This window comes from Carcharhinus amblyrhynchos, chromosome 17, assembly GCF_965287045.1.
Source record: "Carcharhinus amblyrhynchos chromosome 17, sCarAmb.v2.hapA, whole genome shotgun sequence".
Taxonomy (NCBI): domain Eukaryota; kingdom Metazoa; phylum Chordata; class Chondrichthyes; order Carcharhiniformes; family Carcharhinidae; genus Carcharhinus; species Carcharhinus amblyrhynchos.
In genome coordinates this window covers 34070049-34096597 of record NC_137340.1, presented here as the reverse complement: position 1 = coordinate 34096597, position 26549 = coordinate 34070049, and the positions used below count along the sequence as shown (strand labels likewise).

Genomic DNA, 26549 nt, shown 5'->3' with positions numbered 1-26549 from the left:
AACTTATATTTCTCAAAGAAAAATACCCAAATAGATTCCGTTCAAAAAAAAAAGTTATTCTGCATTGGTTAAAAAAAAACTCAAATGACTTTCTAAAATGACAGAAAAATCATAAGTTCCCAACTTATGGTCAGCTCACATCACAGTGCGAAAAATGACACGTCAGGAATGTTGCCCATCACTACTGCCAATGTAAACACTGCCACACAAATATTCCGGGATCTTACGCAAACTAGAGATTAACTGACAAGTATAGACAAACTGATGTTCAAGGTAGGAGCTCCTGCAATAGGCATTTCCTACAAATATAGCAATAATATCACTGCGAGAAAACATTAATGCACAGTACAATTACCATACTGCTGGAATGCACATCCTTTTCCAAAAAGCTACAGCTTTGTCCTGAAAACTCTGGCTTTTTTTTCCCCCAGTTAAGACGCACAAAAGCACTTAACAATGCTTGCAAAATTCAAAAGCAGTTAAACTTGGAAGCTAAAAACTTAAAATAGCCCAAGCACATTAAGGGATTAGATCCAATTTAAAGAAGAAATATTCTATAGATGTGGAACTAAGTGAACACACTCAGAGCCTTTTTTTAAAAAAGAAAATGAAGCCACTGACAGCATTTCCTGGACATTACATCCACAATTTCTCCCTGCACTTTCCACGGGTTTTCCTTGTTTGACAGGCCAGTGAGACAAATTTTAGCAGTAGCCGACTCACCAAAGTTTTGATTCAACAAATAAATAAAATTCAAATGGAGTGACGATAAGACACAAAATAAGCTTTAAGTTAGAGGCAGCTCAGTTCCAACACTTCCACCAGAAAAAAAATTCAAAACAAAAAGCATCAGATCAACAAACATAAAAACACTTTTTTCTTGCCGTACCCTTTATTCCACAAAACACTTTAGAGTACTTGTGGAACAGAATATATCAAGAAATGCTGAAAAAGCACAAAATAGGATGCTCAACTTAATGCCTTTTTAAAAAAGTGCAAAATGTGGAAATCTCGAAGCACAAATTATATTTTAGATTATAAAATTATACATTACAACACTTATCAGGACAGCTCAGTAGAAATATCATGAATTGATGTGGCCCCATGTTATTGATGCACTGACCCCATTATCATGCGGTGACAGTTTTGGTTTGAACTCGTCACATCACACCTTCCTTAAGAAAGCCAACTGAAAACAGGAGAGCAAAATAAAACTGCAAAGGCGGGGTGCTTAGGAACTTCGAGTGGTCACAACTTGTATTAAAAAAAACCACATTAATGAAGGACCCAACCATATAATCAAGATCAACAGACTACACTTAACAATCAAAACCACAAACCAAGCCTCTAGTCATAGCCAGTTCATATGATTTCTAACACTCAGATAAAAAGCCACGTAGGCTGAGGCTACGGCAGTCATGAATTGAGTAATTTGAATTCAGAAACCTGCACATTTTAGATGTGTGGTTTCAAACTGCAAACCAATTCTTCTTTTGGTCAAACCACTTATTTTTCAAATTTGCATACTGGGTTAATCACTCCCGTGGCATATTCCTAAACGGTGCAGATTTTGTTTCAAACAATAATTCTGTTATTTAACTCTTTTAATGGATCACAGGAGTATTTCACCATTTGACTTAAGTAAGGATTTGAATTTTTTTTGCAAGTGTGTTGTGTGTAAAGGACAACTCTCGCTGTTCATAGAAGTGGAAACAACAATGAGCATTCCAATTTAAATCTAGCAACCAAATATATACAGAAACAAATTCAGCTAGAAAGATTACGATGTATTGCACAGTAAACTGTACCATTGACAAGGCAAAAAAAAATACATTGTTGAAAAAATATGACACCAAAAGGTTCATCTTAGATGTGCATTGTAATGCACATCACTGTTTACTTAAACTTAACAAGTAGATGTGTCTGACAGCTTTTTTTAAATTGAATTATGGTACTTAAGAGAACCAGATCATTAGGACCTGAACATTGCTGGCAATTTCTTGCACTGAATTGTGTTTATTGAAATACACGTACATTTGCACTGCTCACAAGCAGCAATATTATACTCAACTTTTACTTTTCAGTTCATCTTGCAAATTCCACAACTTTAGATTTCAATGAATGCAAAATAAATTATTGCACTGGAGTACAGACTTTTTTTTGTGGGGGGGGGGGGGGTGCAGAAAGAGTGGGAGAAACAATTATTCAAGCTCCAAAAGCTAGTTAGGCTTGTCTTTCTGCCTGAGGTACCTCCAGTTGTTGTATTTACACTGGACTGCTCCTGTAATATCAGTTAGTACATCTTTTTGCCATTTGAGCTTGTGAAACCTATTTGTACTAGCAGCTGGAACTGGGTACCTCTCTGCTGCTGTCCCAACAAGAAACAGCCAACATCTGCTTCAGCGCATCCAATCACTCTTAGCACATCCATCCCCCTTTGACTAATGTGCACCGACACTCGTATATCACCTGCAAATTGGCCCAAATGAATTAACCAGTGCTCTGCTTAACATTACGAGATTTAAATGGATTTTCTCTCTACAGGTCTCCTCAATAATTGCATTTATCCATCTTGTTGAAATACAGTTTACACTTGCTAACATCATTCCAATTCAAGCTACATTTTCTGCTCCAGTGGCAGGAACACTGGAGATTTGTCATCATATCATAACGGGTAATTCAAACAACAATTAGTTCTATGACTGCCCGTATGTCAACATCTGCTCCAGTAAGCGCAGCTTCAGTACCCCATACAGCTCGCTAAGATGAATTGTGCTTACTAGTTTTCAATTTGGATACAGGCTTAACAAGTCAAAGCTTCAAAAGCCTCGTTACTTTTTTTTTGAAACTTCACTGTTAAGGAGGAGAGATGCTGCAGTCTTAATTTATGTTACACTAAATATTTTATAAAATGAACAAAACAATTTAAATTTAAAAACAGTATTTTTCTGAACAAGTCGTCAACTATGTTTTTTTTTCCTAAATAAATCAAACTGGAACATCCTTAGTCTCAATCACTGGAACCGGCTAAATACTTTAACTGTCAATTTGGGCCAGATTTTCTTTAGCAAATAAAAACTAAATAGGCGAGTAAAATATAGGAAGATGTGACCAATACAGTATAAAGCTTTCTTGTGTAATGCAAATACCTCAACTACAAAACTGGTTTCATTCAGACAATTATAAAATTGCTTTTGAAGCTAAACAGCACCCATTTGTAAAACGCATCTAACTAGTGTTTCATGCATTAAGTTCGAAGATAAACAAGAACACAATTGATGAAACCCAAGGCTGGGCTAAGCAATGGTGTGCAGAAAAGAGCTGGTAATGAGCACTGCTAGACAGCTGAAGTCTCGTGCAGAATTGCTAGGAGATGAGTACTTCTGCATTCAAAAAATAGAATGGAACAATGTAACTAACTCCTAGGCAACAGCACCAATTCAGCTGTGTAAACACATGCTTTCTCTCTATTCTCATCTCCCCACCCCCTCAAAAAATCCTCATTATCTGTAGAGCTCCAGAAACTCCTCAACCCCATTACACACATTTCTGAACTATACGATACAATGTCAGCTGGGTACAGGATACGATTTCAATCGCTTTGTTTTCAGGTTTTCTGCCTTTAACATCTGAAATATTTACTGAGATTCGGGGGGGAGCTAATTAAAACACTACACAATCAGTTGACAAACAGACGAACAATAATAACATTTGGCATGTGCTGGACAGAGGAACAATCTACAGGTGCTGTTTGCCACTGTTGATAGAAGAACAAAAGAGTAGCTGGTTTTGTTCTCTAACTTGCTGCCCAATACAGCTGTAGAACATGGAATCTGTGCTCAATATTCCTCACCCAACATGTTCCTGGGTCCAGTCAAATTGTCAAGAAATCAGTGAATACAGACCAGGTACTGTCCTCGAGCTTATGCTGGGTCACTTTCTTTCAGCCAGTAGAAACTGAAGGCATGTTTACGTTGATAGCATCTGTGCATCAGCTTTGCACATTTGCAGTGCTAACTCTTGACAAAATGCTGGTCTACAATTCTGCCACTTAGATAAGGCAGCCAGTTTTAGCAGTGCAAACGCAAGGAAGTCACATATGGATGGTACTCTCCTACAATCAAAACTAAACAACTACCATGGAAAATAATCCTACAAGGCCAAGTAATGAAGCACAACACAAAGGATTGAATTCCCTCCAATAATATAATATGCAAGAATCTTAACTTTTGCACATACAAGAAGACAGCAGTCTGCACTTCCTGCAAAACAGTTAATATCACCAGCTGGAGTCACACTAAATCATACACAGGAGAGGTCACTGGCTCAATACATGCTCTGTGCCAAGTTGGATGATCTCAGCCAAGCCAGCAACTTGGAAGACAGAAAACAACACAAGTAATAGAAGCAGAAGACCATATGGTCTGTCAAGCCTGCTCCACAATTCAATGTGATCATGGCTGATCTTGGGTTTCAACTCCATTTTCCTGCCTGCTCCCCATATTCCTTAATTCCCTGAGACACCAAAAATCTGTTTTTTGCAGCCTTAAATGCTTTCAACAATGGTGCATATACAATCCTCCAAGGTACAGAATTCTTAAGATTCCCAACCCTTTAAGTGAACTAATTTCTCAGTCCTAAATGGCTAGCCCCTTTTTCCAGAGGCTCCCTGACTGGCAGGGCTAATCTCTCAGCATTCACTCTATCAAGCCCTTTTGGAATTTTGCAGGCTTCAAAGAGCTTGCCTCTGATTTTTCTAAACTCCAGAGAATATAAGCCCAATTTACTCAACCTATCATAGGATAATCCCCTCATCCCACAAAACAATTTAGTGAACCTTAGCTGTACCCGCCTCCACTGCCAGTACATCATTTCTTAAATGTGAAGACCAAAACTTGACACAGCATTCCAGATGTGGTCTCACAAAAGCCCTGTGCAACTTTAACAAGACTTCTTCATTCTTGTATGCCAATCCCCTTGTCTACATGCTCCTGCAGATGGACAGGGAAGGGGGGCTGAGGATAACAAGAGTTGCCACTCAAGTTACGATCCCAACAACCCTAACTTAAATCTGTGCATACTCTGACTTCAGACAAGACTATCAGTTTTAATTATTGCTGCTGTAATGAAATATCTATAGTGGTGGTCAATGCAGTGATGTATTTCCAAATAAAAATGTGTACTAGACTGGATGCCTATAAAGAGTGGTACAGGCTCAAGTCAGACAGCGCTCAATCAAGCTAATAAGACATTTAGCATAATACAGAATAAAATGCTGAATATACCACCTCAACAGTCCAAAGTACAGCAACTTATTCTTTACTTATTTATAGTAATTGATACAATGGGAAATATTTGGAATACATGTCAAAACATTTTAAGCTGCTTCAAACAATCAATTAATTAATTTAGGAGTGCAATGACTGTTGTTATGTAGGAAACATGTCATCCTTTCTGCATCCTCCACAGTTCACAAATAAATTAGACGAATACACAGTAATCATATTTGCTATAGTACTGGATGAGTGAAGAACATTGTTCCACAGTGAAAAGGATCCTGCTCTTCTACAAAATGTCATGACATCTTCACCTTCCACTTGAATATGCAGATAGAGTTTCTGTTTAATGATACCATCAACAATGGAAATCCCTAACACTAGTTCTGCAAATGTAACCAGTCACTCAAATTCAATAAACCCAAAACAGTATTTTACAATGGATTATGAAAATGGCAGGCAATTATAAACAGCAGCAGTCCAGGTATCCACTCGCGGCATGGTAGCACAGTGGTTAGCACGGCTGCTTCACAGCTCCATGGACCTGGGTTCAATTCCCAGCCTGGGTCACTGTCTGTATGGAGTTTGCACATTCTCATGTCGGAGTGGTTTTGGTCCCACAGTCCAAGGATGTGTGGGTTAGGTTGATTGGCCATGCTAAAATTGCCCCTTACTGTCCTGAAATGCATAGGTTTGAGGGATTAGTGGGTAAAATATGTAGGGATATGGGAGTAGGGCCTGGGTAGGGTTGTGGTCAGTGCAGACTTGATGGGCCAAATGGCCTCTTTCTGTACTGTAGGGTTTCTATGATTCTATTCTTTCTATGATAACTATCTCTTCAACTATTTTTTTAAAATGCCTTGATTGCCACACAATTAGATTTAAGAAAATCCTATTACACAAGAAAGGCTAGGTAGACGGTATTCAGGCCCTTAAAAGTGTGAGTTGATGTATACATTTTTACAAAAGGGTTTTCTAACTATGTACATAATAAACAGTGAATACATTTTTAGAAAATAAATATATTAAAATAGGAGGAAGACAGTGGCATTGAGGTTTTGTTTCTGGATCAGTATTCCAGCATAATGCTCTGGGGACCAAGGTTCCAATCCCGCCACAGCAGATGGTGACATCTGAATAAAAATTTTGAAATAAAAGTCTATTGCTGACCATTGTTGATTATCATAAAAATCCATTTGGTTCACTGATGTCCTTTCAGGAAGGAAATCTGCCATCCTCACCTGGTTTGGCTTTTGACTCTTAAATGCTCCCTCAAGGGTAATTAGGGATGGACAATAAATGCTGACCCAGCCACTGACATCTCATCCCATAAAAGAATTTTTAAAAAAAAATCAGTCTATAGTCGTGGGGTCCCCAGCAATGAAATTAGGACTGGCACTCAGAATCATAGAATCCCTACAGTGCAGAAAGAGACCATTCAGCCCATCGAGCCTGCACCAAAAACAATCCTACCTAACTCCTGTCCTTGTAACCCCACCTGCTAATCTCCCTGACACAAGGGACAATTGAGTAGAGGCAATTAACCAAAGATGCACATCTTGGGATATAGTTTTTATATATAGGATGGGTATAGTTTATGTGTATATATACACATAGGATGCACCTTTGCTAAAGTTCTGCGAACTGTAAGACTTTTAAGTAAAAATCAATTAATCTTTGCTCTCATGGTTGCCCCATCTGAATCCCAAGCTTTAGGTTCCACACCAGATACCAATATTTACAACACAAACTGGGAACCTTTAGGAACAGCTATGCTCAATCCTGTATTATGTATGGTGCTGGTAGTTTTGACACAGAGTAGGAAAATTCCTCATATCTTTGACGTGCAATGACCTTCATTTTGAATGATTGACTGTGAAGTTATTTCTGCGGATGTATTGACAATGCTAAGTTTGGCTCAACGGCTGGCACCATCACCTCTGAATCACGAGACTGTTAGTTTGAGCTCTACTTCAGCAATCCATTGCAGTGCTGAGGGAATGCTTCATTCATCGTTGTGAGCTCAGTACTTTAGATGAAGCATTAAGCCACAGTTCTTCTCTACTTCCTCCAACAAATCTTGAGAACCAGATGCACTAATTTCCATTCCCTGCTCAGTTTTAACCATGATGTGGAGATGCCAGCGTTGGACTGAGGTAAATACAGTAAGAAGTCTGACAACACCAGGTTTAAGCCCAACCGATTTATTTGATAGTAAACTCACAAGCTTTTGAGGTTTCCCTCTTCATCAGGTGGATGGAGAGTCATCCATCTACCTGACGAAGAAGGAAAACTCAAAAGCTTGTAAGTTTACTATCAAATAAATCAGTTGGACTTTAACCTAGTGTTGTCAGACTTCTTACCCAGTTTTAACCAACCAATACTCCTCCAACCCCACACCCAATTAAAAAAAAGTGGTTATGCAGTCATTCACTAACACTATTTTTGGAATCTTGCTGTGTAAAAACTGAGGTTCTACACACAGGTTTCCGTCTATATATACACAGTGTATGGGAGGTATTTCAGATAGTTCTGAAAATTAAATAAATAAACATAAGTTTCAATGAATCATTCAAATTTTACAGTCAGCTTGAGTTAGAAACAAACATTACACTGGTGGAAATAAATACTGCAAAATACCAATTTTTTAAAAAAAACTAGTACTGAATTTCAGCACCTGATTACGTTGTCTTAGGTTGGGTAACTTCAGTATAGTTGTCAGGGTTCCAAACTATGACAAAAGCATATTGATCTGGCAAATTTTTGCCTGAGGTTTCTCCCCATGCTTTTGGCACTGATGGGGGAAGGGGCCAAGTGCTATTAGAGCTACCATGTTCTCTCTAAAGAGAAAGGAACAAGTAGAAGCGCAAGGGTTTCAAGTTGTCAAAGTGACAGCAGCCATGTTTTTGGACTGCTGATGACTTCATTTATGTTGCTGTTCAAATAAAAAAGCCAGAGGCTTGCTTGGCAAATCTAACTTCCTATGAAGGACTGATTATGTCCTATGAAACACCTCAAAATGTTTTCTTATAGTAAAAGCATTATCTAACTGTAAGCTCTTGCTGACAGTAGGAGTTCTAAATTGAATGTTTTTTCCAATGAGTACGTATATTTGTGTTTCTTCAAACACAAGTCCAAGGAGGTGACAGGAACTGTCCCACCCTACTACACAACCTAACTTGACCAATTGTTATATAAAAACATTAAACTAATTCACTACAAATTAGTTCCACATGACAATTATTAAAGAGGTCTCAAAATATTGAGGTTGTTTTGTTTCAAATTATGCCAATTGACTGGATGATGAAGTGTACATTCATTGAGTTCCTAATGAATAATGAGGAAGAATCAATATTCAACATCATCATGGAGGACTTAAACTCTATGGGTGCTATCACAAAGGCCACATAGGCAGCTCTAGCGCAGAGCCCGAAATTCATAGCTTTCCAAATGTACTTGACGCACAAAAATCTCAGAGAAACATATGAACTGTTTAAAAAAAACCTGCACACACAATATTCTTTAAGAAATAAATACTTGGTACAATTTTTGCACAAGATTAAGCCATGTTATTCAATGAATTAACTTGCATTGAGAGATAAATATATTTTTATATTTTTTTTCATCATTACACAAAACATAAGCTAGTTAACATGTACACTTTTTTTATACATCAATATACACTGAGGTTAATTTAAAAGATTAGATGAGTTTATATTAAACTTTTTACAGTCATTGAGATTGCAGTAAAACTGACATCATGTAACATCCAGTTTAAGGTTCGACAGAAACTTGCATAAAATCCTATCATACTTTTGCAATTAGTGAATTAAACAGTCTAACTTTGGAACTACACCTGCATCACTATTGTTCTGATATAAAATGACTGAAAAATGCCACGCTCCAGTATGTAGAACACTATTACAAGCTTGGCAGGGTCCTTTTCTAGCAGGAATGTTGATATACAGAGCCCTAGAAACAATAACCATTATTTCTAGACATAGTCTTTAACACATTCTGGCTTTCAAGCAAGTTCAAAGATTCTACACTTTTGTATGTGTAAGTGCGTGGAGTACACAAATTGATTATGGTTATAAGGGAAAATGTATTAGCATCTGATTGCACGCAATTACTGGTCTCTACAGTAATAATCTTGTTCCTATAATTTTCAATTTAGATTTTGAGCTCAATAACAAGTAATCGTGCTTATATATTATATGTAAGCCCTTGCTTAATGTTATCATGTGCAAACAAACTCTGTTGCATCTCCCTATTACTCAGAAAACAAATAAAGCTCTTAAAGAGAAGAGAAAAACCTCATCCCATTGGACTGAAGCAACTAAGTTGCAATACAATAACGAGAGAATCCAAACCTGTACATTGTTTCCATTGCACATTAACTAATACTGCACTGAAGGGAAACTCTGTTGGGACATTTATTCCAATTTCCTCATCAGGTTAGGAAGGTTCGTTAGAAGACGGTGTAAAAATATGAATGGCTAGATTTTATTTCAAAAGCATGGACAGACTCATCTGATAGGCTGCAACCAGAAACAATTTAATACAACTGAAAATCCTGCAATGCCAGAACTTAGTTTGCAAAGAAATGACAACAATAAAATGTCTAAAGGTTTTATTTCACTGACAATGCAAAGTTAGTTGGTAAAAAAGAGGGGCATATTTAAAGAACATAATCTTACAGAATTTTTGAATTGCAAGCATCAATTGCATGAGTAGTGAAATGGTACAGTGACTCAAAAAGCATTTAACCAAATGGCATTAGTGGTCAGAGGACACGTAGAAAGTAACAGTGAGGATAATCACACTGTACAGGGGATTTTTTTTATTTTAAAAGTATATATAAATTGTTACCTATGTTTTACAGTTCAAAAAACTGAACTCAAGTTATGATCTATGCCGAAGATTTATAGCAATCAGATCCCAACAGATATACAAGATAATATACTGCCTGTGATCCTACCACTTGTAAAGGAGGGCAAAAATAATGCTGATCAAAATTTAAAACATATTAAAGAAAAAAAAATCAAACATTCAGCACTGCTCCCACCGATGTCTGCTCATCATAACATCATCGTCATCGCTGCAACAGGCAACATTAGAAGATAAAGCCATGTATATTCAAGATTCCTTCCAAGACATTTCTCAGCTATAAGAGAATTAAAACGTGTTGCAAAAGTCAAGAAAAACCTCAATGCAAGGAACAATCTTAATTAGTCATAGATGATGGTAAGAATTTTTTATTGATTTGTAACAAGATTAAATTTGGAAAAAGAACAGGCTGCAAAACCTACATAATGTTGTAACGATAGAATAAAAGGAAGCTACATGCTTAATTTAAAAACAAAGCAAACAGGCAACAAAAATCACATTGTGTTTCTGCTTCACAAAAGCAAGACAGAAACCAAGCACGTGAAAAAAAACTCACATTTCTGGCCAAGCTGCAGGAAATGGAGCAAACAACAGCTAATTACTACATACTAATTCCCTGTAAAACTCTCCAAATTGGACACTGGTGTTTTAAAATAATTAAGTTTTGTGTTAGTACCATTATTCTATTTTGGGCTACTGCAACTCCAAACTCAATAGGCCACACACCTTGACATTCACTCCAGTTTACATCCTGCAGGTAACTACACATTGTAATAATAAATACTCTGGAATTTTTCATACAATGAAAGGAAGTCAGTACAGACAATTAATGTTAGCTGTGACTGCCCACAGTTCGAACAAGGCCTCTAAATGAACCTATTTTTCCTTCAAATTCCTGTATAGTAATTGAATCCTTAGCTGTTTTCTTAAGGATTGGAGTTACAAAAACATCCAGCCTTTCTAAATCCATTTGTACTGAATAAGTGCACAGAACAAGATAGGGCTGAAATTAGGAAAAGACAGACAAGAACCACACACATGGAAAACTCAGGATTATAACAGAAGTACACCCCCACCACCCCCTCTTTGACAAAGATGAATTTGAATCCCTCGTCCCTTTTCTTCTCATAGGTAGCTGGGGGGAGAGATTGTTCTAATTATTCTAACATTAACAGCAATTACAAGTACTACTCAAACACCTTTTGTTTCCTGTACAGCTTTTGCCAGCCTGAAATTCCTGTCCTAAGAATGCTCTCTCTGGAAGCTCTTTTCCCCTTCAGAAAGAAACATTAACAAGTTTCTGCCCATTTTATTCATGTCCCAGTGGCCCAATTGAAATTTTAATGGAAATTTGTCCAGGCTTTTCTTTCCAGAAAGCCAGTGCAGCCCTGGGCAATCCCTGTGGAGACGGAACCCACTGCCTGCTCCACTCTCCGCAGCACCCCCCCGCCCCCCAGCAAAGGAATCGGATATTGTCACAGAAGCAGATCCACCCCCGCCCCCCCTCCTTCCTCACCAGGCCTCTGCAACAATCCAGGTGCCTATTCAACAGTTTGCACTGGGGTTTAATTTGAAAATTCCATGCATTTTCTTTGTCTGAACATTTCATTATTCTCCATTTAAAAACAACTCACGGGTTTCTCCACCACAGAACAACAGCAAAAAAAAATGTATTTCACAGCCATAGTAATTTGTCTTTCTGTGGCAATTTTATTGCTGCTTTCTGGTACTTCAAACTCAGCAGGCCACTGTTGCATTAAACCCAGGTCACTGTCAAATTTATCTCCACTATTAATTGCCGCAGTTCACAAGTTGCAAGCCAATTTAATTCTGCAGTTTTGTTAAAAGTTACTCAGCTCTTTCAATGGCCTTAAAACCTGATCATTGGTCTACTCGAGATGAGGGCATTGAAGTCCACCTTTGAAAGCTCCAAAAATCACTGCAAAAACAAGAGATGACTTGTACCCAGAGTATGAAATATTAACTGCCCATGTGGGTGGTTGCCATTTTGAAATGTGAAAATAAAATGACCACAGTAAACCACACCGCATTAATCTACTTGTATAAAAATACCTTTCACCACAATAAACCCCAATAAAATCACTGTCAACCAATTCAAGGAGTTCATTTTTACTATGGCATCATCAGAATTGGCACTTTGGATTTCAGGATCATGTTCCAGAGCAAATCATCCTCCTGTGCATCCAGCGAATTCGACCAGTTTCTGAAAGACCCAATGAAGTTTGTGCACTAATAGCAGCACAGGATTTGATGTCAAAACATCAAGGGGTGACAGTGCACATATTTCCACTCTCTAGAGCTCTTTCTCATCAACCATCCATTCAGCGCAGACATGACTCTGGAATGGCTTGTTGAAGCACAAATCCAAAAACTAATCTAAAAATATTAAACGCCCTTGTCTACCTGCAATGTGGTGTTATTTATTTGCAGGCAACTCAATTGTATTAGTCTCTACATCACACTAACAAACTGCATTCATTATGTAGGCCACCAGGACACCTATCCCACACACTATCAATCCGTAACTTCACTCCCATCCTCATTCATCCAATCATTATCATGGTAATGCACAAAAGCTGCAAGGAAGCTGATTTTTGCCAGTTCTAAGTTTGAAATTTGCCATATCCTTTCATTTCTTCAATCAGCCATTTAGACTGACCATCCTGAATCTCACCTTCTCATTTTCTGTAGTATCTACTAGAACCTTTCCATTCCAAGTTTTGCTGGACATAGCAAAATTCATTAACGTTGATATGGCATTATGGGCCCTCATTATTGCTGCCATCTGATGAAAAGCTGGTAATTATGGTAGAGTCCTTTTGGCAGTTTCTCAAGCGATCTTGGTCTCCTGCTGCAACACTACATAGTTTTGTTCCATAGAGCAAACTAGTTGTTTCTCTAATATCTTTGCTGGACTCAAAGCTTGATTTGGTCCACTTTTATATTGCATTTCCGGTGAAGAAGAAACCATTCTGGCTATTTTTGAGGACCCATTCTGCTACATGCTTTTCAAGATCAGGCCTGGGCCCTGTTCTCATGGCAGATTTGATCTTGGGTAGCCTTTTCCAGTTTTACACCAGTTTTTCAATAACAACAATTCCCCTCACTGCAGCAGTTATTTGACATGTTAAGCAACATTCTGACTTGTGGCCTGAAATCAGCTGTACCCTTGAAACTTGAAATCCAATAGGATTTTCCCACGCAGGTTGCGGTGTTACTGGGATAGGGAGGAGGAGAAGGCCTGGGTAAGATAAACTGGAGAGTTAGTGCAGACACGATGGGCTGAACAGTCTTCTGCACAGTAGAAATTCAATGATGATGATTCCATTGGCTTTGCTGGAAGATGCATTTGGTTTGCAACGCAGGGTCTGCTCTGTTTGAGCTCATCTTAAACTCCTGCACACCTTCACAGCACATAGCCATCTATACAAACGCTCAAAACCAGTTAAAGGTAAGTGAAACATGCCTTTGTGGGGTGAAAAATTAAAGCTGACTACAATTGAGATAATAGCATTACTGAAATGAAAGGTCAACTTATACGCTGAGTACATGTAAAAATATAAATTTTTGGGATTGAAAAATTGAGCTATTTTATCAAAATGCACCTTGTTTGCTGTGATCTAAGGTAGGTGCATTCAAGCTTATATCTTTAAATATGCACCGATCTTATGACCTTCACCATAATTTTAAGGTGTCCATGATCTTGCCTCACATATCAGCAATCTCTACCTTCAGCACATCCTTGCATTCATTCTCCACTGTTGTGATTTATAGGCCTTCACGACACACGACAGCGCAGAGTCGCTGAACAGAGACTGATAGCCAAGTTCCACACACGAGGACGGTCTCAACAGGGATCTTGGGTTCATGTCGCACTATCTGTAACCCCCATGACTTGCCGGGGTTTGCAAAACCTCACTCACTGTGCTGTCTGGAGACAATACACATCTCTTTAACCTGTGATCAGAGCTCCTTCCACACACATTGTCAGCCACTTTAGGACTTGAACAGCAGGTTAGGTGTAAAGATTCACATTCTAACCAGTAATCTCTAAACTGTCTGTGCTTTATATGCTCTGTCCGAGGCCAGAACTCTCCATTCACCTGATGAAGAGGGAGTCCCCTCGAAAGCTTGTGAGTTTACTATCAAATAAATCGATTGGACTAAAACCTGGTGTTGTCAGACGTTTTACTGTGTTTACCCCAGTCCAACACCGGCACATCCACATCGTGATTTATAGGTACAGCAGGCAGTAAAGAAGGCAAATAGCCTTCATGAGGATTTGAGCATAGGGATAGGGATGTTTTGGTGCAGTTGTATAGGGCATTGATGAGGCCTCACCTGGAACATTTGTGTGCAGTTTTGGCGTCCTTATCTGAGGAAGGATGTTCTTGCTATTGAGGGAGTACACTGAAGGTCTACCAGGCTGATTACTGGAGTGGCAGAACTGTCACATGAGGAGAGACTAAATTGCTTAGGATTACATTCACTGGAGTTTAGAAGAGTGAGAGGGCATTGCATTGAAACATACAATATTCTAACAGGGTAGATTCCAAAAGAATGTTCCCAACAATGGGGGAGTCCAAAACTAGCAATCGTTGTTTAAGGATAAAAAGGGTAAACTTTAGAACTGAACTGAGGAGGAATTTTTTCACCGAGAAGGTGGTGAATGTGTGGAATTCACTACCACAGAAAATAGTTAAGGCCAAAACCTTGTGCGATTTCCATAAGAAATCTGATATGGTGCTTGGGGCTAAAGGGATATGGGGCGGGGGAAATCAGGATATTGAATAGAATCAGTCATGATCAAAATGAATGGCACGACAGGCTCACTCAAAGGGCTGAATGATCTACTCCTCCTATGTTGTACTCAATCCTGATTCTCTGTATTTCTCACTATCAGAAAGTTTCAGAAAACAGTTATGCTGCACAGTCTTGTGGAATAACTCACATAAACACAAGAGGCCAGGATTTGATTCCCAGCAGTGCTGAATATGCTAATCTCAAACTAAGCAACAGGATTGCAATAATCTCATTCCCATTTAAGCTGGGAAAAGAAACAAAGACAAGATACTTGCTTCAAATTTCTATCATATTTCTAGAAAGTATGCATATCATGTGTATTTGGATACCTAATTATGTTGTGCGTGGATAGACTACCAGACAGTAAAACATAGCTTGCAGACACATTATGCAGTTATCCGAGTGAAGAATAGCAAGACTCCCAGCACGTGGGAAGTGGACCACAGCAAGGCTTCAGAAAAAGTCAGAACCTCAGGTTGTTAAAAAGTCTAACTACCATACTTTGAACAACTAATTTGTACTGGTCATCACATTGGAAGACACAAAGCATTCTAAGAATTGTAGAAAATCATGACGCAAAAAGAAAGGGAGGAACATAAAACAATTAAAATTACTTGAGAAAATGTCCTGAGAAAATAATGGAACCAAAGACTCAAGTCCACTGGACTTCACGGCCTGTGTCAGAGTGCCTTAAAAGAAGTTGATGCTTTGGTTGCAAACTTCCAAAATTCTGGAAAAATCCCAGTGGATTGGAAGACCTAAATGTTACATCACTATTTAGGAAAGGAGGGAGAAGCATATCGTTTATAAATGTCAGTTGCTGAGAAAATACTAGAATCCTTCTCCACATCATTATAAAAGGAACTAGTGAACTTAGAAAATCAAAGCAGAGTTAATATGACTTTACGAAATTGTGTTCAACAAATTAGTTTGAGGATAAAAAAGCAGGGTGGATTGAGGAGCATGCAGACGTAGCATACTTGGTGCCATATTGTCTTTTAGAAATCCACGTAAACAGGTTAACGCAGTGGCACGGTGGTTAGCACTGCTGCCTCAGCACCAGGGACCAGGGCTCGATTCCCAGCTTGAGTCACTGTCCATGCACAGTCTACTCTTTCTCTCCGTGTCTGGTTTCCTCTGGGTGATTTGATTTCTTCCCACAATCTGAAAGACGTGCTGGTTAGATACACTGGCCATTCTAAGTTCTCCCTCAGTGTACCTAAACAAGCACCAGGGTGTGGCGACTAAGGGATTTTCACAGTAACTTCACTGCAGTGTTAATGTAAGGCGACTTATGACATTAATAAATAAACTTTAAAAGCTTACAGCTCAGGATTTAGAGGTGATAAATTAGTACTGAGAGAACATTAGCTAATAGGAAAGGGTGAAGCAGATAAGTGGGTAATTTCCTGTTTGGTAAACTAACTAGTGGTGTGCCGCAACCTCAACTATTTATGACCTATATTAATAACATGCATGAAAGGACACTACTTATTGTGATCAAATTTACTTTCCCACCCATCTTTGTTTCAGTAAGTTGCAAGGAGAATACAAAAGGATATGATGGGTTAAGTTAGTGGGGAAAAAGATTGGCAGATTAAGTACAACGTAGGAAAATCTGAGGTTGTTCTCTTTAGCAGGAAGAATAGGAAAGCAAGATAGTATTTAGATGGAGAGAGACTGCATAATTTAACAGAGGGATCTAGGTATCCTTGTACATGACTTGCAGATTCAGCAATAATTAGGAAGGTAAATGAAATGTTGGCCTTTATTGCAAGCAGGATCTGCTAAAGCCATACAGGAAATTGGTGTGGCTACACTTGAAATACCTTGAAAAGTTTTGGTCTCCTTACTTAAGGTTGGATACATTTGCATTGGAAGCAGTTCAGGGAAGGTTCACTATGTTCCTGGGAAAAAGGGTGTCTTAAGGAAGAACAGCAGAGTAGGTTGGTCCTTCACTCACTGGAGTTTAAAAGAATGAGAGGAGATCTCCAAGATTCAGAAGGAGCTTGTCAAGATAGATGCTGGGAAGATATTTCCCCTTGGTGGAATCTAGAACTAGGGGATGGAGTTTCAAAACATGGGGCCTTCCATTTATGATGGAAAAGAGGACGAGTTTATTTTCAAAGAGGGCCATTCGTCTTTGGAATTTTCCTCCACAGATAATGGTGGACGTTGGCTCATTAAATATATTCAAGGCAGGGTGAGGCAGATTTTTGATCAACAAGTGGGGCCAGGCTGGAAAGTGGAGATACGGCCACGATCTTACCGAATAGCAGAGAAGTTTCGATGGGCTGAATAGTCCACACATACTCCTGTTTCTTACTTTCCATTCTTTGAAAACTCATTGTTTTTCATGATTATGTTACACTTGCATTTTTTTTGAATAATCATGGGCTGTGTGCTGCCCACAATGAGTCCAGGATATTTTCTGAAAAAGATTTTCAGCAACTAATATTTCTACTGAACCAAAAAAGGGATTTGACCAAATGCAGCAATTTAGTACAAATCCACCTAATTAGGTTTCACCATTGAGCTGTCCCATGACTGCATTATATTTTACTTCAATATTTGAGTATTTCCCAATGGACTGAGCTCTTGTGATTTTTCTACCCACAGCTGTGAAACAAATTAGAAAATAGGAATAGGCCATTCGGCCTTCAAGCCTGCTCCGCCATTAATAATGATCATGACTGATCATCAAAATCCAGTATCCTGATCCCACTGTCCCCCCACCCCCCCCCCCCCCCAACCTCTACCCTGTGATCCCTTTTAGCACCAAGAGCTATATCTATAGAAAAAAGTGAACCAAGTTTGGATTGCACAGTCCAATTAGAGTTCAAAATTTCCCAGCATGCAACAGCACAATGCTGTCATTTTTAACAAAAGGATGCTTTTCTTTAGACCATAGCACCTTATGCACAGTAGCTTTTCCCTAAATAATTATGAAAAACAACCATAGGCTTTACATGTTTTAAAAATGCTCCCAAGAGAAATAAGTGATTATGTACTTGCTGCAACATGTTTAATGCTTCACAAACTTTTATAAAATACATTAAGCTGAGGGAGAGAGAGGAAGGATGTGAATGTGGATTTTTCCTCAAATAGAATGCAGCCAACTGATTATCTCTTCCACCTGGCAAAAACAGTTAAAGTCTCCAACTTATCAGTTGCAACGCCACTCACAGCATCTAAAAAATGTGGGTAACGGAATCACTACAGCTAAATCATATATTAAACCCTGCAGACTTGTCTAGGACACATCAGAATATCTTCAGAATCCAACTCACTTCATTCAGGATTTCAATATTGGGAGAACTGGTCAATATATCAGGCACAGAAATTACTCCCTAAAGAACCATAAAAACCAAGTAATCTTATAGATCAAAAAAATGTTTTGGTTTTGATCCATAGCCTGTATGGAGTTGATTTCAGCCAAAGATCCAACAGTGAGCTCCAAAGCCCATGGTTTAAGGAAACAATATATTAGCGAGGATGCCCACTGTTGATATTATATAGCAACCCCAACAAGAAACGAGCAAGGTCTCCCGGGAATGATGCGATCAGGTGCTGCTGCAATTCCCTTTACAGCTGAATAGTTCACTCATATTCACTGTCAAGGCTCAGTAATAGACAAGGATGACACCCAAGCAGAATCTTATCCACCGAAAAGATTTTCAACTTTGGACAGACAGGAAAAATACTAGAGGCTATCATTTGCATGACAAGTACAAGAGATGTACAATAATGCCAGAACTAGGTTAGCATGCTTCTATTTGCACTTCCAAAAAGGATAAAACAAACCATACAGCAGTGAGGTCCAATCTAGAGCCATATTTATCCTTCCAAACTTTAATAATCCAAGCCCTCGAAATCCAGGCAACATGGTTTACATTTGTGTGCACATTTCTTGTGTTAGACTGTTCTATTTGAATTACGTGAGCCCAAAGGTTTTGAGATGCCCGTTTATGGTGCTGCTGTATTATTAGTACGTAAATCACAAACTAGAATGAGATCCGCCAGTATACTTGGAAACAAAGTCGAGCAGACTTCATGCACCTATGTGCCTGCACAAATAGACAGATGGGCACGAGACACCTGCACATCTAAGGAAAGAGCTCAAGTATTAGGGAGATTACACATAATCAGTTTGCTCCTTCACCTATTTAAATTGGACTTGCTGATGACTTTCAGTCTGTGTGGCACAAGTGCAATTCTTAGAAGTTATTTTTGTTTTTCTCTCCATGTCACAGATCACCGCAGATTTATTTCCAGATGTATACCGATCCCACTCTCTAGCTATGTAGCCATTGGCTTTCTGCTCCTGCTGTCAGATATAGGGCAGAGGACAAAGAAGCATTTAACTTCATTATGCAACTCCCAATTATCCACCAGCATCCAGAAGCTCACATATCAAACTGTAGCCTACACACTCAACAAGTCATTTGTTTCTACACAAGACTCAGCTGGCCTTTATTGGCCAAGTAAAAGACAATGGTCAAAAATAATTGATTCTTTTTTCTCACATAAAATGTAAATGTTCCCTCCAATCCATCTACCAATCTGCTAATTCCAGTCAATCAGACACCTACTAACAGTTCATCCAAACCAGTTACAAAAACTTTGAGGAGAAAGAAGAAAAGCAAAACTGATCGCAACATTCTCTGCTCCTCCCCAGAAATTGGAATATTCACTATAATGACCAGGAAATATATCACATTTAAACATTTTATTTCTATTGGGTTGATCCAGCATCACTTTCCTTTGACTTCCATCCCTGCATCCAAAAAGGTTTTTATGATTTTGGTTTGAAAGGAAGTTTGACACTGAACCCAGTTGCGTGGACAAGAGACACTAAATAAAAGAGAACTACGTGAGCAACTGCATTCTTCATTTAAAAAAAGGATACTTTTAAAAATTTCACTCCTACTCCTTAAAAACAAAAGACAATAGCAACAAACAGTACAGATCGCCCCATCCTCACCCACCAAAACCTATTCAGACTTAATCATTAGGCACAACAAAAACTCCTGGTGTTCCAAATTTAGTTTGTAAATATTTACAGCATGAATAGTCTTCCCATTTGTTGATCACTGCTGAGAAACCTCACCATCCTCTACATCTGCATTTCATTGACTTAAATTTACCACATGTTGAGATGGGAGCGGTCTCAAATCCATTTGAATCACTGCACAAATATGCAAGTGATTTATTGTTTCTTTTAAAATTGCACTGGTTTAGTTGGACTCCACTTTTCGTGCAAATTACTCTTTCTGGTCGGGTAGGCCATGAACAATCAGTGCAGACTAATTAGACTCTCAACATACCCTGCCCTGCTAATGCCTTCCCATTCCAAAAACAAAACACCAAAACATATGCTAGAACTGCTCATATACTGACACATCAGACATACAGAAAGAGTCTGATGTGGTGTTAAAGAGCCCATTCAGCACCATAAACCCCCCAGAGATGGCAATTAGGAACAATTAACATATTCAGCCACAGCTCCGAATAGGAGACATTTACTAAATCTCACACACCTGGAAGCAAGGCAATAACCAATTCTTTGCCACATGCTATTAAAACCCTACATAAACACACTTAATCCAGATTACAATTCTTGGTGTGTTTAGAGTTAACCTTGTACATTGAAAACAGCAAACTACAAATAAACAATACCGCAAAGGAATTATGAACCCCCCCCCACCCCAGTTCTTATTTTTCAGCACCAGGTCCCACTCCCAACATCTTCTTGGAATGTGGCATCAAGTATTTCAACATTCATAAGAGACACAAGCCATAAATACATCTCTGCAGATTTATGACTATGTTGCAATCACTAGCCAAGGGTTTGAGGGCATGTGTCTTTCTGATAGCTTGTCAAGGTGTAAATTTGGCTTAACAGTAGCTGTGGAATCTAGCAGAGGAAACTTCTCACACACTAGTCCAGACTAAAGCATAAAACGTAAACATTTCCCCTGCAATCTCAGGGATTTTAAACCCCACTAACAAACAATTGCTGCGTGAGAGTTAAATGTGGCCCTCAAAAACTGAACCAGCCACTGCAGAAAACATTTCTTGGACAGCTGGAAAATCTCCTCCAACTTTCGTCATGGTACAGAAACTTATGTTCTCACAAATCTCTGCAGCTGTCAATCCCAAGCACATCATTCTAAACATGATTACTTAGCTAGTTTAGCAGTTTCAATGCATTTTCATTTCAGACCACATCAACCCTTTCCTTGCGACTTCTGTAAACTAAATGTAGATGTATGGTTTAAAATAGCAAGAGGCGAGCCGTGGAAAAATGCACAAGGCTATGATGTCTTACTTCGTAATGCTACCTTTCAGACAGGAATTACCCATAACATTTTAAAAATAGGAAGAGTTAAGAATTACACGTTCTATTTCAAAAAAGGCAGAAGTACAGGAATACGTGACTCTAGAAATCATGACTGGCAAAGATTTAATGTGACATAGACATGAATTCATGCAAACCCTCAAAAACTTTGTTTTCTTGTTACAGTGCTATTTCCAAGTCTTTTTTTAAATGGAAACGTCACTTTGTGGAATGCTTCCACATAATTTCATATACACAGGAGAAGAAAATTCTGTGCTTGACCAATATTGTTTCATTTTCAGTTCAACTTGCCTCAAGCATAGTTCCAAAGGAACAAATACATTTTACTTGTTTCCTGTTACCATAACAAAAAAAGCTTATAGTGAAATATCCTTCATAAATATGTTCAAATCATTAAGTATTTAAAATCTTTCTTCAGAAAAAAAGTAAACAAAATGAAATCACCATTAGTCATCTACAAAGTCAATGGCCTTATTATGACAATAATATTTATTTTAAATGTTACCAACAAATCTGTCACAGCAATAGCTGTAATTGACACACAGATGTTTGACTAAAGGAACAGATCAAATATTTAGAAATGAAAAGGCCTCATAAGGAGCTGCTGGCTAAGACCCCTGTAAATGGAAAGTTCTTAAGATTACATATTTGACCTGTACATTAACTGCTAGTCGTAAACATTTTGTACATGATACACAAATCTCCCAATACAAAAGGCCAGAAACACCTGTCCTGTTCAATGTGATAAACATTTCATTGCTATTTAAAACATAATGGACTGTGTAATGATAAATAGTTTTGCATTGTACCCAGAAAAAGGTACGCACCACATGGAAGCATACTGTTATCCAATGTGCAGGAACGGAGATCATCTACCTCTCTTATGAAGCAACGCAACATAGTTTCATTCAGGTTCTATTTGCTTTTGCCCACTGCCCCATGCTGGCAATATACGTAATCTCGGCTGAAAACTAGCATTAAAAATGTTACAACACCAAAATTACAGTAGTAATTAACATAATCATAAATGTCTCATCTAGTTCCTCCAACATAATATACAGACAGTGCCAAAACTAGACATTTAATTATGATACTACTTGTTGGGTTGTTGGAAAGCTGTACAATCTAATACATTATTCAAAAGATACAGCAAACATAAAGGCCTGCATTTTATGTACATGGGCAGGTTTTAGACAAAGATCTATAGTTTCTGTACCCAATGCGCTACACTACATGTTGGTCTGACAAATGGCATTAAGTCTATTTTCCAATTTTACATGTCAGCGTGTGGGTATATGCATTAACCTACAGCATGCAAGAATGCTGGACCAGCTACTATTTGTGAACACAGATAGCCTTTCCAAAACAGACACAACATTCCACATTTTTACTTAAATAATTCCAAGATTCTCTACAATGTTGAACTTGCTGTGTTCCCTTTAAACCTTAAAACAGACCTTTTCAACCGAAAGGGGAACTAAACTTTAAGAACTGGATGTTAAACCAAACAAAGCTGAAATTAACTAAATGAATCACTACTTTGTTTTAAAATCTATCTCTACGTATTTTAAATGAATGAAAGCAACCATAAGCACTACCTGTACTCAATTCTGTTGACATCTTAAAAGAAAATCCAATTATAGAAAAAAAACTAATGTATCTTAAATTACTATTTAGACCAATAAAATTTCACACTGCAAAAAAAATCAATTATTTCCTAGCTGCAGTGAATTCGACAAATGTTGCATAAAATCCGAAGGTTTTATTAACAAAATGGGTTCAAATCAGGATTTATGAAACGGAAAGTCAAATCATTTTGAAAGCTTCTACTTGGGTGAGCAAACAGAATGACTCCGGTTTTCAAAACTGCAACTGCACATTCAGATCAGCATTTTCAGAATCCTTCTCAATAAACGTCTCCCTCACACCAGCAGCTCTTTCCCTGAATATCCAGCACGGAGATTAAATTAAAACCACCAGGTGGGGGGGGGGGGGGGGGGAGGGTGGTGTAAGAGAGAAAATGTTAATAATATTGCAATGTAATCCACGTGGTGGGGATTTTCAATCCGAGTACAGAACAATTTCAGACGTCGCCTGTTTAAAAGTTTAGCCCCCCCCCCCCAACCTTAGATTATTTCACGTGACTCTTGATACCATTTCGGCGCTGCTGGGGGAGTTGACAGTTCCAGAAATCGTGGAGGTAAACTGGGAAGCAGCGATTTAAAAAAAAGCCCATCCAGTCGAGCAAATTAGCCCCAATCGCAACAGTAATGTCCCGCTGAGCTCCCCATTGTATTGCATGACGACCTGTAAAATTCTACATTTCCAATGTAGTTCAGGTTTTACAAAAGGTCTGACTGTCTTAATTGGAATGCCATGAAAACAAAAGAATGCAAAAAAAAGCCTTCCTCAAGTTACTGTAAAAAGATGGTCAATAGAAGCTACAGCTTTTAAAACACGCCTTGTTTTAAGCCTAGTTTCTAATAAAATGCACACACACACATAGGATATTTCTGCTGGGGAGACTTAAAAAAATCCGTCTTCACAGGGGCTAGATACCACCCCCCACCCCCGTCAACAAACAAAGATGACATACAAGTGGCAACTGACAATATAAACTGGGAATGTCATCCACTTGTCGGGGGGGGGGGGGGGGGGGGGGGGTGGAAGGAGGTCGGCACCCAGATGTTAAAAAAAACTTTTTTTTTGCAAGTTCACCTCGTCCCAACCACAGGCACCCAGCGAAGGACAAGCTCTGCCAACACACACGGCACAGGGTTTTAGTTACCAGCCTCTGAAAGATTTTTTTCCTCCACCCCTCCCCTCCCCTCCCCTCCCCCCCAACCTTAACACGAGAAAATAAAAGGGAAAAATAAACAGTAAGGCGCTGGTGCGAGCAAAAGTGTTTGTATTATTGTTTTTATAAAAACACAAAAATAATTAATCCAGAAACATAACATGCGTACTTTCCCTCTTTTTTGCGAGACTTCAAAATGCCAAAAAAAAAACCTACCGTCCTCGCACTGGGAGATAAAGATCCATTGGGAAGGTAAGGACTTGCCAGGTCAGGGATCATAATAAATGGATAGCCAGGGTACGGTGGGCCCTTGAACAACCCTCCATCTTGCCTCTTTGCCGCTAGGTCAAGAAACATGGCGGGGAATGAGAGAGAGGAAAAAAAAGTTAGGGATCAAACTTTTCTCAACATACTTTATGCAACAAAACACTTCACCACAGCCGCTCCCGACACAAGGAAAGACATTTGTGTGAGGGAGAAAAGGGGAGACAGAAGGCGAGGAGTGAGGGAAGGGAAAGGGAGGTGAAAGAATTTTTTTCTTTTTTTGGTAAAGAAACTTTTTTTGTTTCTTTTCCGGCCAACTCACCTTCTTCTAAACTCTCTCTGGATTTGTCCCGAAAAGTTTCTGGCTGCCGAGGCGGCGGCCGCCTTTCCGCCTTAAGAGGAACATGGTGGATGAGAGAGAGAGAGAGAGACACACACACAAAGTCACAAGAGTTTGGATTATTCATCAGGTTGCAACATTATTATAATTGAACAGAAAACACGCATAAAAGTATCCTGGGGTACACAATCGTTTTTTTTAATTGCGTTACAATATAAATCCACCTTTCCTTCTTCAAACGCCCCCCCCTCCTTTTTCTCTCCACCGCCACTTTACCTCAGAAACAACAACAAAAATAAAGCTAGACCAAAACAAGGAAATTGTTTTTAATTTTATTTTATTTCGCCGCTTACCTCGGAGTCTGAGGAACTGTTTTGGTTGGTCTCTGACTCGTTTACTAATGAAGACTTGACGTCTGCTAAATCCCTTTCTGCTGAAGCATTCTCCGAGATCTTTTCTTCCTGTTCTCCTTCATCTTTAAAAGAAATCATTTCATCATTGGCCCCCAGATCGTCGCCGCCACCGCTGTTTAGCTGCGGCATCTTTTTTCTTTAAAAAAAACTTGCGCCTTTTTCCTCAAAAAAATTATATATAAAGTGATCGACTTGATGCAACTCGTTGGGGAGGAAAGGGGAGGGGGGGAGGGAGTGTTGGTGAGGGGGGTGTGTGTGTTGTTAATCCGTTGTTTTTTTTCTTCTTTTCCCCCCTCTCTTCTTCTTCTTCTTCTTGTTGCCCCCCTCACTATCTGTGAGTGAGTAAATAAATCGCAGGAGCGGTAATTGTTAGTGAAGGCACGCCGAGGAGCCCGCTCTCCTGCTCGGACTGAAGTTGTTGGAGACTCGGCGGCGGCTGCTTCACTTCAAAGGCTCGCCGCTGTTTGATTGACACTTTGATTGACAGGGAAAGCTCCACAGCCTTGTCCCGCTCCCAAACTAATGAGATGCACAAGCAGGGCAATACGTACAGAGTAATGAGGAGGGACTTACATGACGTCTGCATCAATAAATTAAAAGGCAACAGAGAGAGAGAGGAGAGAGAGGGAGCGAGACAGAGCAAGAAGGAGAGGGGTTGGCTGAGTCTTTTAGTGTTAATCAAAAGCCCTTGAACTTGATTTCCACAATCTTTTTTTATTTTGCTGTTGTTTTGATCTTCCAACTTTTTTTAACTCCAGTTTATGCATCAAGGGTTTTCCAACTCCAGTCTAGTATTTTTTCTATATTACTGTGTTATATTGCAATCGATCTTGAGATATAGATTTATACATATTATAGTGAATCAGTTTCAAAGTCGACACACCTTTACATGTGCTTGGCCTGACCAGTTCTCCACTTGCCCATTCTAAATAAATATTCACAATTTTGTAAGTGGCATGCATTTTTTTTTATTGTTGAGGTGGTCTGTTTAATAAGTATGCAACAATATCATTCCTTCTCCTGGTCCATATATATATATTAAAAAGTGTTTAAACCTGTTACAATTATTTCTTCACCAAAACTGCCGGCACCGGATGTGCACCGACTTTTAAAGTGATCAGCAAATATAAAACACGTTGATAGTGGTCATTTTATCAATGAACTAAACCGGGCGAAAGGGTGGGAAATCTGCTGTGCCGGAAAGTTTGGATATGCCCGCACCATTATTGAGTCCCATGCACGTGTGCATTTACGAGGTAGAACCTTTAAATGTTAATTGAAGCATGGTAGCTCCTGTAAATTTGAAGTTCATTTGCACCGGGACACGTGCAACAAAATATCACAAGACCACTCTCTGAGGAGCTTCAAGAGTTTTCAGATACAC

The 26549-nt window shown here is 38.9% G+C and overlaps 1 protein-coding gene across 25 annotated transcripts in view; it reads right to left on the bottom strand.

The window, feature by feature from the left end:
* The window catches only part of tcf7l2 (transcription factor 7 like 2), a 180130-nt gene extending 154463 nt beyond the window's left edge, over positions 1-25667 (bottom strand). For 8 of the 25 annotated variants that reach the window (XM_080205795.1, XM_080205772.1, XM_080205796.1 and 5 more), the window contains exons 1-3: positions 25106-25665; positions 24735-24804; positions 24365-24489 (exon numbers count right to left, since the gene is read on the bottom strand). In XM_080205795.1, coding sequence (XP_080061921.1) covers positions 24365-24489; positions 24735-24804; positions 25106-25294 — 384 coding nt within the window. In that variant the 5' untranslated portion in view covers positions 25295-25665. Of the gene's footprint in view, positions 1-22178; positions 22257-24364; positions 24490-24734; positions 24805-25105 lie in introns of those variants that run through there. The other 17 variants (XM_080205771.1, XM_080205778.1, XM_080205770.1 and 14 more) reach the window with 5 other exon arrangements.
* Between the last annotated feature and the right edge of the window lie 882 nt (positions 25668-26549).